The sequence below is a fragment of the Myotis myotis genome, unplaced genomic scaffold (genome assembly GCF_014108235.1).
Source record: "Myotis myotis isolate mMyoMyo1 unplaced genomic scaffold, mMyoMyo1.p scaffold_m19_p_10, whole genome shotgun sequence".
Classification (NCBI taxonomy): domain Eukaryota; kingdom Metazoa; phylum Chordata; class Mammalia; order Chiroptera; family Vespertilionidae; genus Myotis; species Myotis myotis.
In genome coordinates this window covers 39,118,509-39,132,335 of record NW_023416314.1, presented here as the reverse complement: position 1 = coordinate 39,132,335, position 13,827 = coordinate 39,118,509, and the positions used below count along the sequence as shown (strand labels likewise).

General features: G+C 47.0%; 2 protein-coding genes across 6 annotated transcripts in view; one reads left to right on the top strand and one right to left on the bottom strand.

Moving 5' to 3' along the window:
- The window catches only part of PPME1 (protein phosphatase methylesterase 1), a 91,862-nt gene that overhangs the window by 57,213 nt on the left and 20,822 nt on the right, over positions 1-13,827 (top strand). For 4 of the 5 annotated variants that reach the window (XM_036325007.1, XM_036325008.1, XM_036325006.1 and 1 more), the window contains one exon: positions 321-1,536. The exons of the other annotated variant lie outside the window; for it this stretch is intronic. In XM_036325007.1, the coding sequence (XP_036180900.1) occupies positions 321-339 (19 nt within the window). In that variant the 3' untranslated portion in view covers positions 340-1,536. Of the gene's footprint in view, positions 1-320; positions 1,537-13,827 lie in introns of those variants that run through there. 5 annotated transcript variants of the gene reach the window in all.
- The window catches only part of P4HA3 (prolyl 4-hydroxylase subunit alpha 3), a 34,826-nt gene continuing 31,302 nt past the window's right edge, over positions 10,304-13,827 (bottom strand). The window contains exons 11-13 of the mRNA XM_036325002.1: positions 13,584-13,652; positions 11,965-12,061; positions 10,304-11,181 (exon numbers count right to left, since the gene is read on the bottom strand). Coding sequence (XP_036180895.1) covers positions 11,111-11,181; positions 11,965-12,061; positions 13,584-13,652 — 237 coding nt within the window. The 3' untranslated portion in view covers positions 10,304-11,110. The remainder of the gene's footprint in view (positions 11,182-11,964; positions 12,062-13,583; positions 13,653-13,827) is intronic.

Below are 13,827 nucleotides of genomic sequence, written 5' to 3'. Positions count from 1 at the left end.
CAAATTTTTTAAACTTAAACTATATAGGTAGGTACATTGTTATTAACTTAATTAGGGTACTCCTAAGGCTTAGGAAGAGCCACACACAAGGGGCCAAAGAGCCGCATGTGGCTCGTGAGCCGCAGTTTGCCGACCACGGCCCTAGACCATTTGGAGCTTTTGTCAAATCATCAGTACACTGAGAGCAGATCCTGTGTACAGCCCTGAATGAAGCTGTGGGAGGTGGGACAGATCTGCAAGGTACTTGCTGGTCAATAGGAAGGGCATACTGAAGGAGGCAGGGTGACATTTGTTTTCCCTTCTCTTTCTACCCTTCACAGTGTGTTTCCTGGCTGTTAGTGACCTGCTATCTGTCCTTCCCTTAACATTGAGCTCTGTTGTAAATACATCGCACCAGAGGCCACTGTGATGCCGCTGTCTCCTCCTCACCATCCTGCCCGACCATGTGACACCGGCTTCCTATAGATGGGCATCTCCAGATATACAGACCCTTTTGTGTATTTCTGTCGAAAGCATTGTTTTTCAGGGCCTTTGACCAACATGAACCTCCCTAGTCAAAGGTTCCCAGATCATACCCCTTCCCTGTTCAGGGTTTTCCTGTTCTCTCTGCCTTACCTAGGGTAAAGCCTTTATCAGAACTGCCACGTGGGCCCCTATTTCTGGCATTAGGCAATGCACCTGGTTCAAATGTCTCCCCAGGCTCAGAGACCTCTACTCCTTGATGTTGTTCTTGGCATAGCTCTGCCCTACTTCACGGTTTGGGCCATGCATAGGGTGGTCCTTATTTTTCCCTTCCAAATAAATCACCAGTCAGGTACCTTTTTATCCCAGTCTTACTCTTCCAGGCTTGGAAGACTCATAGAGTCCAGGATCCAATCCTTAAGTATAAGGAGGTGTAGTGGATAGCATCACAAGAAACCATCCTGAAAATCAGGTCCAGCCAGTCCAAGCACATGGCCTCCTATCTGGGGAGAGCCCACTGTCCCACTCCCACATGTCTGGACACCTGTCCTGGGCTGAGGCCAGACTGCTCCAGGGACCTCTTGAGCCCTCACCTGTCACAGAGCAACCCAGGTTAAGTACAGCCCATGCACAAAGCCACAGAGCTAAAGCCTGTGCAGTTGTTTTTAAGGGTCAAATTTAACCATTTTCTTAAGTGGTTCCTGGAGGTGTGCAGAGTGCCCGCTTGCTTCTTCTAGACCCACACAGCTTATCTTCAGCATTGTGGTTCCCATGTCACTTTTCATAGAATTAGCTCAGCATCCTCAATCTTTGCCTCTTCCAGTTGCCTCATCACAGCACTACGGCCTCCCCCTGCTGCCCCAGCATACCTTTTCCAAGGGCAGGGAGGGGCAGTCTCCTGCAGCCCACCTTTTCTGTGACTGTCGTAGGTGATGCCTAGCCCCCTCCACTTTTCACCCAACAACTTCCTCTCCCTTATCCTGCTGCACGGTCTGGAGTCTGGGACCTACTTTGTTTCTTTGTTATTTATGATCTTGTTAAAATAAATATCTCCCAGCCTTTATTGATATAGTCTCTCCGTGAAGTTGTCCTTATTTCTGCTGATATGGGGGGCAGGGGACAATTCATTGGATTTAGTTACCATAGAGCTCCAGAAATCCCTTTCTTGTAGCCCATCAGCATGATATGCTCTGCCTGTTCCTCAGGTCTGGGATGCCCAGTGGAATGGACAGGGCCAGCCTCCACAACAGCCAGGGAAACCTGGATTCCAGTCCCATCTCTTCAAATTATGTGCTGTGTTAACTTGTTGTTCTGCAACAGGACAGTCTGCCCTGTTCACATGACCTCACCACTCATCGCTTCATATCTGCCAACATCCAGACTTTGTCCACAATCCAGATCATCTCCTGAGCTCCAAACACTTGGGTCCTTGTACCTCCTCATCTCTCTCCCAAAAGACCAAAGGCCACTCATGTTGACCATTCCTGAAACTGAATTCACCTTCCCTCTAAAACTAACTTGTTATTTCTCCTGTGTTTCCTAGCTCAGTACATGGTAGGTACTACCATCTCTCCAATTATCCAAACCAGGCAGCTAGAGCTCCCTAGATAGCTCTCTTACACCCATATCCAGTCTACTACCAAACCTGTTAGACCCATGGCTCCTGCCCTAGCTGAGGCCTCATCTCTCAGATCACTTCAGTACCTTTGCTGATTCCCTGCCACAGCCCCTCCTTTGGTCGTCCTCTGCACAATGTTGGAGTCCTAGAAAGCTTTGGGGCCAGGCTGCCTAAATTAGAACCCATGGCCTAGCCATTATGGTTTATATGAGATAACTGATTCTATACTGCAGTTTCCTCAACTGAAGAGTGGAGATCAATAGTAGGGTAGGACCATGTAAGTTAATATAGGTTAACCTGGCACAGGGGAGGCACTCAATGAATAGTTCCTGTCATGTCACTCCCAGATTACACTTTGAATTTAAAACCTTTATCACTCAAAGTGGTCTGTGGGCTAGTAGTATCAGTATCATCTGGAAGCTTGTTAAAGATTTTGTCCCTACCCCAGACCTATTAAGAATTGATCTGTATTTTAACAAGCACATTAAACCTGAGAAGTTCAGGGTTAGATGTCCACTAAATATTTCAGGGTAAAGCATGAGCTCCCTAGCAGAGAAGTGTGTGTGTGTGATCTCATTTCTCCCACCAATCCCTTGTGGATGTGGGTGTGGGTGGGATCTCTTTGTGGGGCATGTGCCCTTTGCCCACAGGGGGGCAGCATGATCACATGCATGGTTCTCAGGGACACAGCCACTTTTGTTCACCAGGCTAGTCAAATTTAGCCATCAAATTTTGGTGATCTAAGTTACGTTACACACATCTCATTTAATTCTCGCAGCAACCCTTCGCGGTAAGTAAGTGATGTTCCTTTTACAGGTAGGCAGGTCCAGATTTACATAGCTTCGAAGTGCCAGTGCCAGAATTCAAACCTAGGTGGTTTCCTCTTCATGCTGCCTCCTGGACAATACATGGGACACTGGGCAGAGGTCATTCTGGTCCAGATACTGGACTTAAAAAGAAAAAAAAGGATGATGACCAGGGAAATAAGTCTTCTTCGGATTTGATGGATGGAGGCTGAGAATGAATGAAATGTTTGTCCAATGTTAGGTACTGTGCTAGCACATCTCCTTTATATGTTGTATCCTTATGACATATGGGCATTATCTCCAATTTAAAGGCACAGAAATTGAAGCTCAGAGATCTGAAATGACTTGCCCACAGCCACAGCTAGGACGTGGCAGCATCTTTGTCTACTGATCATTTCACTACACCCCAACAGAGAAGGAAACATTCAAAACAACATATATTTAATGAGCACTTACTATGTGCTGGCTATAACAACATCCTTGAGCCTACAGATCAGCACTATGAACTCAGGGAATAAAGAAGCCCCCCCCCCCACGCACACACACACACTCCGCCTTTTAAAAAAATTATTTTTTTAATAATCTTCACATGAGGACATGCTTGGAACGGGGAGAGGAGAGAGAGAAACATCAATTGGTTGTCTTTCATACATGTCCCAACCTGGGATTGGAACCCACAACCCAGATATGTGCTCTGACTGGAATCGACACTTAACCAGCTGACCCACTCTGGCTGGGAAACCCCTGGACCTTTTAAGTGAAGGATTGCTGCACAGCCAGAAGGAGCATGTTTGGGTCAAACCAAAGACGATTCTGTCACACACACGCTGACAAATACCCAAGGAGAACTTCCTGAAAAATAGAAGGTAGGTGGCCCTGACTGGATAGCTCAGTTAGAGTGTCGTCCCAATATGCCAAGGTTGCGGGTTTGATCCCCAGTCAGGGCATATAACAAGAATCAACCATTGAATGCATAAATATATAAGTGGAAAAACAACCCTCCCTCACTCCCTTCCCTCCCTCCCTCTTTTGAATCTGGATTTAAAAAGAAGGTAGGCAGATCTAAGAGAAGGGGGGATCTCAAAATTGAGAGGACTCAGACAAAGGCATGAGGGGAGCTGGCATGACTTGGTGTTATCCTCAAACCTGCTGTTGGTGAGCATTTGTTTGCTGATTAAGCAAACCTGAGAACCTGTTCTGTGCAAAGCTTCTAGTGGATTTTGGAGACAGATATCAATACATAATGAGGCCCTTTAAATTAGCTCATGGTAGAGAGACCGTTACAGAAACAGTGACCACATTATGCAAAGGACAAGAGGACAACCAAACCTTTGGAAACAGGTCAGAGACGGTTTCACAAAAGAGGTAGCATTTGAGTTGAGCTTTGAAGCATCATCAGACGGTGGAGGTAGAGAAGGAAGGGGAATTCACTGCAGGTAGAGGCGACAGATACACAAGCCCAGGAGACTTGAAAGTCGTTCTGAGAACTGGTAGATTCACTTGATTAGTGTGGCTGGAGTAGGAGGCAGACCCAAAGACCCTGAGTGGCAAGAATGGGGAGTTGTTTGCAGTGAAGGAACTCTAGTATCCTGTGTAGCTGGATTGGTCTGCACCAGACGAGAGGCAGGAGCTCAGTAAATGGGCAGTTGTAAATGGCAACAGTACACTTAACTAGGACAATGGCTGCAGGGAAGAGAGGAGGCGACCGGCTCAAGATTTTGAATGTGAAATGAACAAGACAAACCGATTTGGACAGTGAGGTGCAAGGACCCTTAAGTTGGATTCAAGAGCCTGTCATCAGAACAGGGAATAGGGAGTTAAAGGGTAAAGACATTAATAAGGGAAAAGCAAGAAGAGAGCCTATAAGAGTAGAGAAAGCAAAGGCAGCCACACTCTTCCCTGCAGGAACAGCGTGCTGTTTGTAAGCTTCCAGCCAACTCTCCTGCCCCAGCTGGCTACCCATCAGCAGCCAGAGTCAACACATTCTCACTCTGGTTCCAAGGCTCAGAAAGTTATGTAAACTCAAGAGACTCCCTTATTCCTAGAGCTGGCTTTCTCTCCCAGCAGTTTGCTAGAAAACTCCAGCCTGTAGCCAGGCTAAACATTGGAGCCTGCAACTATCTGGTGGACGGAAGGAACAGTTAACTGAGTAGGGAACTGTGTGATGGGGGAGAAAGTGTTTTTCCTGATGATCAATGATGATGCCACAAAGCGATGACTAATCAAGCTTAGCCTAACGACACAATACAGCATATACCATTTATAAAGCACATTTTCATCCTTCGAGGTCTCACAGCTCCTCTGGAGTGGGTGGGGTGGCAGATTAGCAGTGCCATCCTACAGGTGAGAAAATGAAAGCTCTGATAAGGGAAGTGATTTGCCCAAGGTCACACAATTAGCACAGTCTGGGCTCGGATTCAAGCCACAGAGCTCCCAGACCAGTGCACACCTTATTACTCCTACATATACCAGAAAAGAGATGGGGATGAGGCAGGTGAGAAGATTGGGGCTTGCTGACAGGTACTCACTAGTGGTGACAGGCTCTCAGCCACCCACTAGCTGGGTGACCATTGACTTCTTTCAGAATTTCAGGTTCCTTATCAAAAAAAAATTTTTTAAATGGGTTGATAATCCTTAAATTACAAGGTGTCGGGAGGGTTAAATGAGACTTAAGTATTTAAAGTATAATTCAAATGTGCTTCCTGCAGTAGTCCAGGTGAAAAGCAGGAAGTGCCATGTTGCTAAGACAAAGGAATTCCAACAGGAGGGGAAACCAAGGCAAAACCCCTTAGATCTGAGGTCCACTGGGTTCGCTCCCCAGCCTCACCAAAGTGGGACTGCTCCCAAGCACAACAGGGAATAAACGAGGGATGGGGTCGAGAGGAAGACGGGAAAGAGACAAGCTCTACTTCCCGAGGGGGGAAAGTTGTGAGGATCTTCAGGTGAGAGAAAGGTTAGAAGCAGCTTGTGGGGAGGCCTGCCTCACTCTGCACCCGGCTCTGCTGCTAGCTGTGTGAACTTAAGGAAGTCTTTTCATCGAGCCTCCTTTCCCTCTCTTGCCTTACCTCATACTTGTTGTGAAAGAGAGAAGGGAGAATAAATAGCTGGCACAGAATAGGTACAAAGGTGTGTCTCCTCCCCTAGCCCTTGGCTGATTTCACGGTGTTGCCAGAGTGTGCAGCACTCTGCGGGCAAGTGCCCCCTTCGTGCCACCCTCCCTCCCTCCCTCATGGATGCTCCCAGCTTGAGAAGCAATGCTCCCAAACAGGGCACTCTTTGAGTGGTTCCATGAAAGGGCAGTCTGTGTTGGCTGCTGTTGGCATTGCTGGACAAGGGCCCCCCAGAATCAACACCCTCTCACACCCTCCTCCTGGAAGCTCTCCCTACCCCCTTGTGTGTGAAAGGGGACAAGTGAAGTGACAGCCGCTCCCTCCACAAGCACACTCTTTCCATTGTATTCCTGGAGCCCCAACATGGAAGCCTTCAGTCTACTCTATCCATCGGGTTCTTCCCTTTCTCCCAGCTCCCATGCTCCTTAGGGTGAGCACCCCACCGTTTTCCCCTTGATTATATCTAATTCTCTGTTCTCCCCCTTGGGCATGTGCTAATTTTGCTTTAAGAGCAGTGAGCAGACAGACCTCTTCATTTTCTTGGATTCTCATGGAGTACCTAGCCTGGGGCTGGTCGCACAATAGGTGTTCATTGTACATCTGTGGAATTGAGGTGATTCATTTGTGTATTCAACAAATACCTACATCCTGACAGGGTTCCTAGCCATTAGGCATTAGAGGCACAAAAGACAGACCTTTCCAAAGCCTGGGGAAACGTTGGAGACTCCTTTCAAAAGTTGTTGGCACCAAAAGATATGCTTCCAGTGGGAGCAAAGCAACCACAGCAAAACAACATGTAATGCAGACAACACAGGGCTAGTTAAGCTATTTGGAGATAGACCCTTATTTGAATCCTGCCTCTGCCACTTTATAGCTATGGACCCTCAGGCAAGTTACACCTTCTCTGTCTCTGTTTCCCTTATCTGTAAAATGGGAATAACAGTGCCCATCTCATTGTGAGGACTGAAGAAACAAATCCACCTAAGTTCTTAGCACAGTGCTTGGGCTGCAGTAAATAGTCAATATGTGGTTACCGAGGATAATGATAACAGTCATTATGTAAAGAACATGCCCTGGAGTGAAGCTTGTGAGGGATACATAATGCAATGTCAAGAGCCCAGGGTGGACGAAGCTGTTAGAAAAATGGTTGAAGAACAGTACAAGAAAGAAAAAAAGAAAATTATAAATAAGCTATGCCCCTAGCCACAGTCAGTCCTACTTATAATTAGCTACCTAACCACTAAGCGATGTTGGGGCCCCTCAGCCTCATCACTTTGTTGAAGGACTAGCCAGTTGCCCAGGGCATAGAAACTCGTGCAAATATAAAAGAATAAGGCCTTTCCACTCTCCACCTGTGGTGCAATGAAGGGCCATAGCTTTGAGAGCCAACCAGTGGAAAGAGCACTGGTGAGGGAGTCAGAAGACCAGGTCTCAGGCCAAGCTCTGCTGTGTCACCCCAGGCAGGCCACTAACCATTCTGGACTTGCTTTCTACAATGCCTGCTCATCTTTCTTCCCTGGTAGGTGAGGCTCAAGAGAAGGGACGCTGAAATGATTTTAAAACTAACATACTAGCCGGACCGGTTTGGCTCAGTGGATAGAGCGTCGGCCTGCGGACTCAGGGGTCCCAGGTTCGATTCCGGTCAGGGGCATATACCTTGGTTGCAGGCACGTCCCCACTGGGGGCCGTGCAGGAGGCAGCTGTTTGATCTCTCTCGTCGATGTTTCTGGCTCTCTATCCCTCTCCCTTCTTCTCTGTGAAAAATCAATAAAATATTAAAAAAAAAAAAACTAACATACTGGCCAAAAGTAAGGTGGTACTATTCGTAGCTCTAGGGAGAGTCATTCCTCCCCACCCTGCTCCTCTTTCTGCGCCTCTACAAACCCTTCCCAGGACCGCCCCATGTCATTAAGACTTGGTCAGCCTCTCCTTACCCTGAAGCCTCAGTGCTCTGCTTCTGTCTCCACCTATAACTACGTTGTCTTGTGATGATCTGAGGGTCTGGGCAGGGTCGGCATGGAATTCTCCTTTCCATTCCTGGTGTTCCTAAAGGCCTGGCACTGAGCTCGCACCTTGGTAATGTCATTTGAATAAACAAATGAGGCTATCGCAACTATCCCAAGCCACAGTGACCCCTTCCGCTCTTAATTGAAGCATTCAATAATTCATCTCTTACTGCATGCAACATTTTCATATCGTGTTTCACTAACATTTAACCCCGGATGAATGTCTCATCTCCCTACTAGCTGACTGCATCCAGCACTTCTCACTCCCACAGCACACCTCCTGGGCTTGGGCCTGGCCTGCGAATGCTCTGTAAGTCATTGTTGCTTCATTTGCAGCCAGACAGTTCTTGAATTTCAGTCACTTGGGTGTTTGAAAATTGTCACCTCTTAGATATTGCGAGAGTAGTGGTTCAAAGCACAAGGTTTAGAGCCAAAATGTGGGATTATAGCAAGTAACCTAACTCTCTAACTCTGTCTTCTTTTCTGTAAAACGAGGATAATAACTGATCGACCTCATAGGCTTGGGGTGAGTGTGAATTCATCAAGCCTTTAAAGTTTCATTAACTCACATGAGCCCTTGGAAAGGTGCCTGTCACGTGGGAAACCCATCAACTTCACCACCGCTGCTGTTAGCTCAGACCCACCCCACCGTGCCGAGAAGGCCCGGGTCTGATCCCCGCAGCAGGAAGAAAGCGGAGCCGTGGTGCCCACAAACAGCTTTCTGCCTCGGCCATTTCTCTGGAGCAGGAGGCGGCAGCGGTCAGGGTAGCGGAACGTGCCACACCGCTGCTCGGGCATACTGATTATTTGGAAAAACAGCAAATGCAGAGGGAGACTTTCTCGGAACGGCTTTATCTGCCTAAAGACACATCCTCCAAAAGGAGCGCAGTGGTCATGAATCCCCCCTGGGAGTTTCACCAAGCAGGAAAGATTGACTCCTCACCGGAGAGGAGACCAGAAATGGACACCACACCCAGACCAATGATCGCAAACTATCATACCTCCTTCCCATCTGTTCTTCTAAGGGCCCACTCATCTTTCCTAAGGAGGCCGACATCCTCCCTCCCCTTTCTCTATTCGGATGGTAGTTAAGCCTGAATTCCCGACAACGCAGGGAGTTACTCATTTCCAACTTATGTGTGTTTCCTCTGGTTAATCTGTTAATTGCAGAGGTCTCAGCTATGAACACAGAAGGTACAGGGAAAATTATTTTTCTTTTCCTACATAAAAATAACTTAGTAAGATGATTTCCAGAACCCAGGCTCACTCAGCAGAAATACTGGGATGTGAGCAGACGCTCGCTGAGGCTCTGCAGGACGCGGTGCATCAGCACATCAGAACCCTAGGTCTTAGGGGCTGCAGAGCTCTGGGAAGCAGAAATCGTGACATGCACGGTGCAGGTTGGGATGGAGGCGGCAGTGTCTCACCACCCAGTCATTTCACTGTGTGGTTTCTTTGTGAGCAAGCAAGACACACCCCTTCTCACCCCCCCCCACCCCCCCCACCCCCCCGCCTATTGAGGAGCTTGAGCCAAGGCGCATGGACTGTTCTCTGTGCACAGGTGCTCGAATGCTACAGTCACCCATCAACGCAACGATGGCCCATGCTCATCCTTCCACTGGGAAATGCTTCTCATTAAAACTCTGCCTGTTAAAATTCTACCCGTCCCCCAAAGCACAGCTCAAAGGATGCCTTCTTATTCATTTATCCAAAATGTTTGCTAAATGCCTACTTATTTCAAACCAGACCTTCCTCTGGGGACACCAAGAGGAATGAGGAGCCCAGAGTGTAATGTGAACAGCCAGGCAAATAAATACTGAAATTCAGTGAGCTCAGAGCTGTAATAGAGGCATTTACAAAACATAGTGGGGTCTTAAAGCACTCATCCTGCAGGGAAGGCAATTGGCCACAATCAAACAAATGAATCAAGTAATTTCAATTTGAGAAACTTGTTATAAAGAAAATAAAAGTAGTTAATCTGAAGGACACTGGCTAGAAGGCTGGGTGATCAGGGAAGTCCTCTCTGAAGTGACATTAAGCCAAGAGTGAAATGATGAGAAGAGCTTGGCCAGGGAGAAGTTGAGGGAGCTGCAAATACAAAGGTCTAGAAAGCAGGAATGGTGCTGAGGGTGCTGAGCATGGTGGTTTTGAGGAACAGAAAGAATGTCATGTGCCCGGCCGGTATGGGACAGTGGTTGAGCATTGACCTATGAACCAAGAGGTCACCGGTTCGATTCCCAGTCAGGGCACATGTTGCCTGGGTTGTGGGCTCGAACCCCAGTATGGGGTGTGCAGGAGGCAGCCAATCAATGATTCTCTCTCATCATTGATGTTTCTATCTCTCCCTCTCACCCTCCCTTCCTCTCTGAAATAAATAATAGCTTTAAAAAAAAAGAAAAATAATGTTATGTGTCTGGAATGGAGTGAGAGGGGAGTGGTGGGAGGTGAGCCAAGTTGAGATTATGGCATAAATAAAAAGTTTGCATTCTGCTTCTTTCACTCAATATTATAATGTAAGAATATTTTCGGTGTGGAAATGATTTGTAAACCTTTTTAATAACAGTATTTAAAAATTGTCATACAAAAAGTTGCTTTATGCTTTAAAAAATTATCATATGAAGTGCACTCCTGATACGGAGATACTGCTTGCTTAGGCTTCAGCACAAGTCAGTGGGCTGAAGGGCAAAAAGCCGTGGGAGCCGGCCAGCCCTTCCTGCAGGTGTCCTCACTGCACCTATGGGACCCTGGTGTCAAGCTTCAAAAAGGCAAAAGCCCCATGTACCAAGCCCCAGAGACCATTGATATATCCTGTTCCCAACAGAGATCTCTGATCTCCAGAAACCTCTCTCCAGCCTTTTGCCCCACCCTTTGTATTGTCCCTTCTACTGTGCCCATGCCTGGAGAAGAAACAGTGTGAATGGTTTCTCAGTGAATTCTCAGGTGTGCCCTGATAAAGACCACTTCCCTGCCTCCCATTCTCAAGGAACACAGTGCTGACAAGGCCCTCTTCCAGAAGGATGCTCTCCTTTCTCCTCTCCAGTCCCTCGCTTTGGCTTCTGGCTTGCCTGGAAAGCCATGGGACGTCATCAACTTCTCTCTGCCAACATGTTAGTCTTCGGGGCTTGAACTGCAGGGTCTGCGGAATTCCTGCCCATACTCATGTATCCACTTGTTGGCCACTGGGGGAGAATGGGGAGGAGGAAGAAAGCAGGCTCAGCAGAGCGAACAGTGGCAGTGCTCACCACAGGGTTGCACCCTTAAATTCTGCACCCAGGCAACTCACTTGCCTAACCCTACTCCCAGTCCTGCTACAGACTAGATGTTGCTTCAAGCAGAGATAAATAGCAAAGAGGACACTGATCCCTAGGAAAAGTCCTGACAGGCCCTGTCTACTATAGACGAATTTTCAAACCTGTGGGTTCTGAGGTCAGTCATCTTTTATTCATGTAGCTCCTAAGAGCCCACCTCCCCCATGGTGCCACTCCAGAGTAATGAGAGAAAAGGGTGGCCCTTCCTGGCAGTGTCCATCTCAGCATGAGAGTCCCTCTCCTTTTTCTGTATTCAGAGCTAAGTCCTATTGGATACACATATTACATAAACACATCCCCTACTATTTATCTCGTCCTTGTTTGACCATCTCCTCATGGAGAGGCACTGAATGGTTCTCTCCCTGGGATACAGGACTAGGACTCAGCACCATCTGCCTCCTCAGCTGTACTCAGGAATCCAGGCCCGTCTGTCAGGTCAGTAGCCTTTACTGACACCTGCTCTGTGACAGATCCCTGCCCTTTGTGGGCTCCCGATTTGTTGAGGGCAACTACCCCAGAGTCTGATCATCTCGCTATAACGTGGCACTGCAATGAAGCTTTTAGAGTGATAGGATGGCTATTTTCCATCCACCCCTATTTCACTTCACTATGAACCCCTCACCCCATTCTTATACCCAGAAAGGCAAGCCTTACCCCACTTATCTCCCACCAGGACAGGACAGCCAGCATGAAGTGTGTCACCATCCCCTTCACCACTCTTATGCAGGTTCCACCAAAACAGTGCAGCATTCTGGAAACAAAATGACCCCAACCTCAGTCATTCCTTGGGAAGCACATGACTGAGAACAAATGCATGCATGTCATTACATGAAAGCTTTCCATGCAGGTTGGGGGCGAGGCATGCATAAAATGGCACAAAGTGGCATAAGCTGCCATGTATTTATTCATTCATGCATGTATTTGTCCTTTATTGAGGGCCTACCCTGCTTCAGGCCCTGAAGATGCAGAGACAAATCATGTCCAATTCTGCTCTAAGGAGCTCACAGTCTTTTGGGACAGACAGATTTAAAAACAGACCAGGACAAGATAGTGTGATAGTGCTAGGAGAAAGGTGAGTATAGGACAGTGATGGTGAACCTTTTGAGCTCGGCGTGTCAGCATTTTGAAAAACCCTAACTTAACTCTGGTGCCGTGTCACATATAGAAATTTTTTGATATCTGCAACCATAGTAAAACAAAGACTTATATTTTTGATATTTATTTTATATATTTAAATGCCATTTAACAAAGAAAAATCAACCAAAAAAATGAGTGGTATAGGATGTCACTGAATCACTGAGGAGATGCACACAACAAAAATCCACAAAGTGGAATAAAACATTCCTCATACAACTAAGAACTTAATCCAGACACCCCTCCTTAGGCTCTCACTAATAACACCCCTGGGGAGCCAGCATTTTCACACTCCCCAATTTATCAGCAGGAAGTTGAGGCCCAGGGGCTTTAAACAATGCAACTAAGAAGGAACAAGGTCAAGACGCCAAGTCCAGTGTTTGGACTCCAAGTCATATGTTCTTCCTCCATACCCAGCTCCCCCCCCTCTATACTTCTATAGACTTACTTTAACCTTCGCCAACCCCTGAGTATTCGTAGATACCTGCATTTACTTAATGGATGCTTTGTGATGTGCAGGGCGCTGTGGCAAGTGCTTTATAGGCACAATCTCATTTATTTGTCCTAATTTCATTCCCGAATTTAATAAGGGCTGCCATCCCTGATTGATTGGCTGGTCTAAAATTTGGGGGAAATATTCATTCATTAAACAAACCGCTTACTACTTGGCCCTCCTCTGTGCCTCACATGACTTCATAGCTCTATTGCCATACCTTGTTACTGCCTGTTACCTTCTCTGTGAGCTCCTGGAGGACAAGGACTGTGAGTTTTCCCTGGTACCCTCAGTGCCTCCAGCCCTCAATGTTTACTGAACCAATGACTGGGGGGACCAGGTGCTGTAGAGGATCCGAAGATTAAGAAAAAAACAGTTCTATTTTATGTTCTATTGTAATAGAGAAGTTATACTATAATAGGGAAGGCAGACATGTAATCATCTACTTGTAATATAAGTGTAAAAAATAGAGGCACAATAACATGTGGTCATCAAGACTGAGGGATTATCTTTGTTCCGGGAATCAGGGAAAGACCTCTTCTTGTCCTTATCCCCTCGGAAAAAGCTTACAAGCACAGACAACATGAAAGCTAGAATGTTAGTTCTTCACCTTACAACCATCTGTTGGGACCAGATCCCCACTCACCTTGACCACAGGCATGCTGAAGTTGGCATAGATGAAGGCTGTAGCTCCTCCAGCTTCCACCGAGCTCAGCTGAAACACCAGAGGAAGAACCAGAGTTGAAAGAGCCCCTGACTGCCCTACTCGGCCCTATCTGACCTCTGATGTCATTTCTGCATAGATTCCCTCCCCTGTTCTCCTATTCAACTCTGGGAGTAATAATGAAAGACAATTACCCAATTTAGGAATTAAAGAAGCCTACTCAATG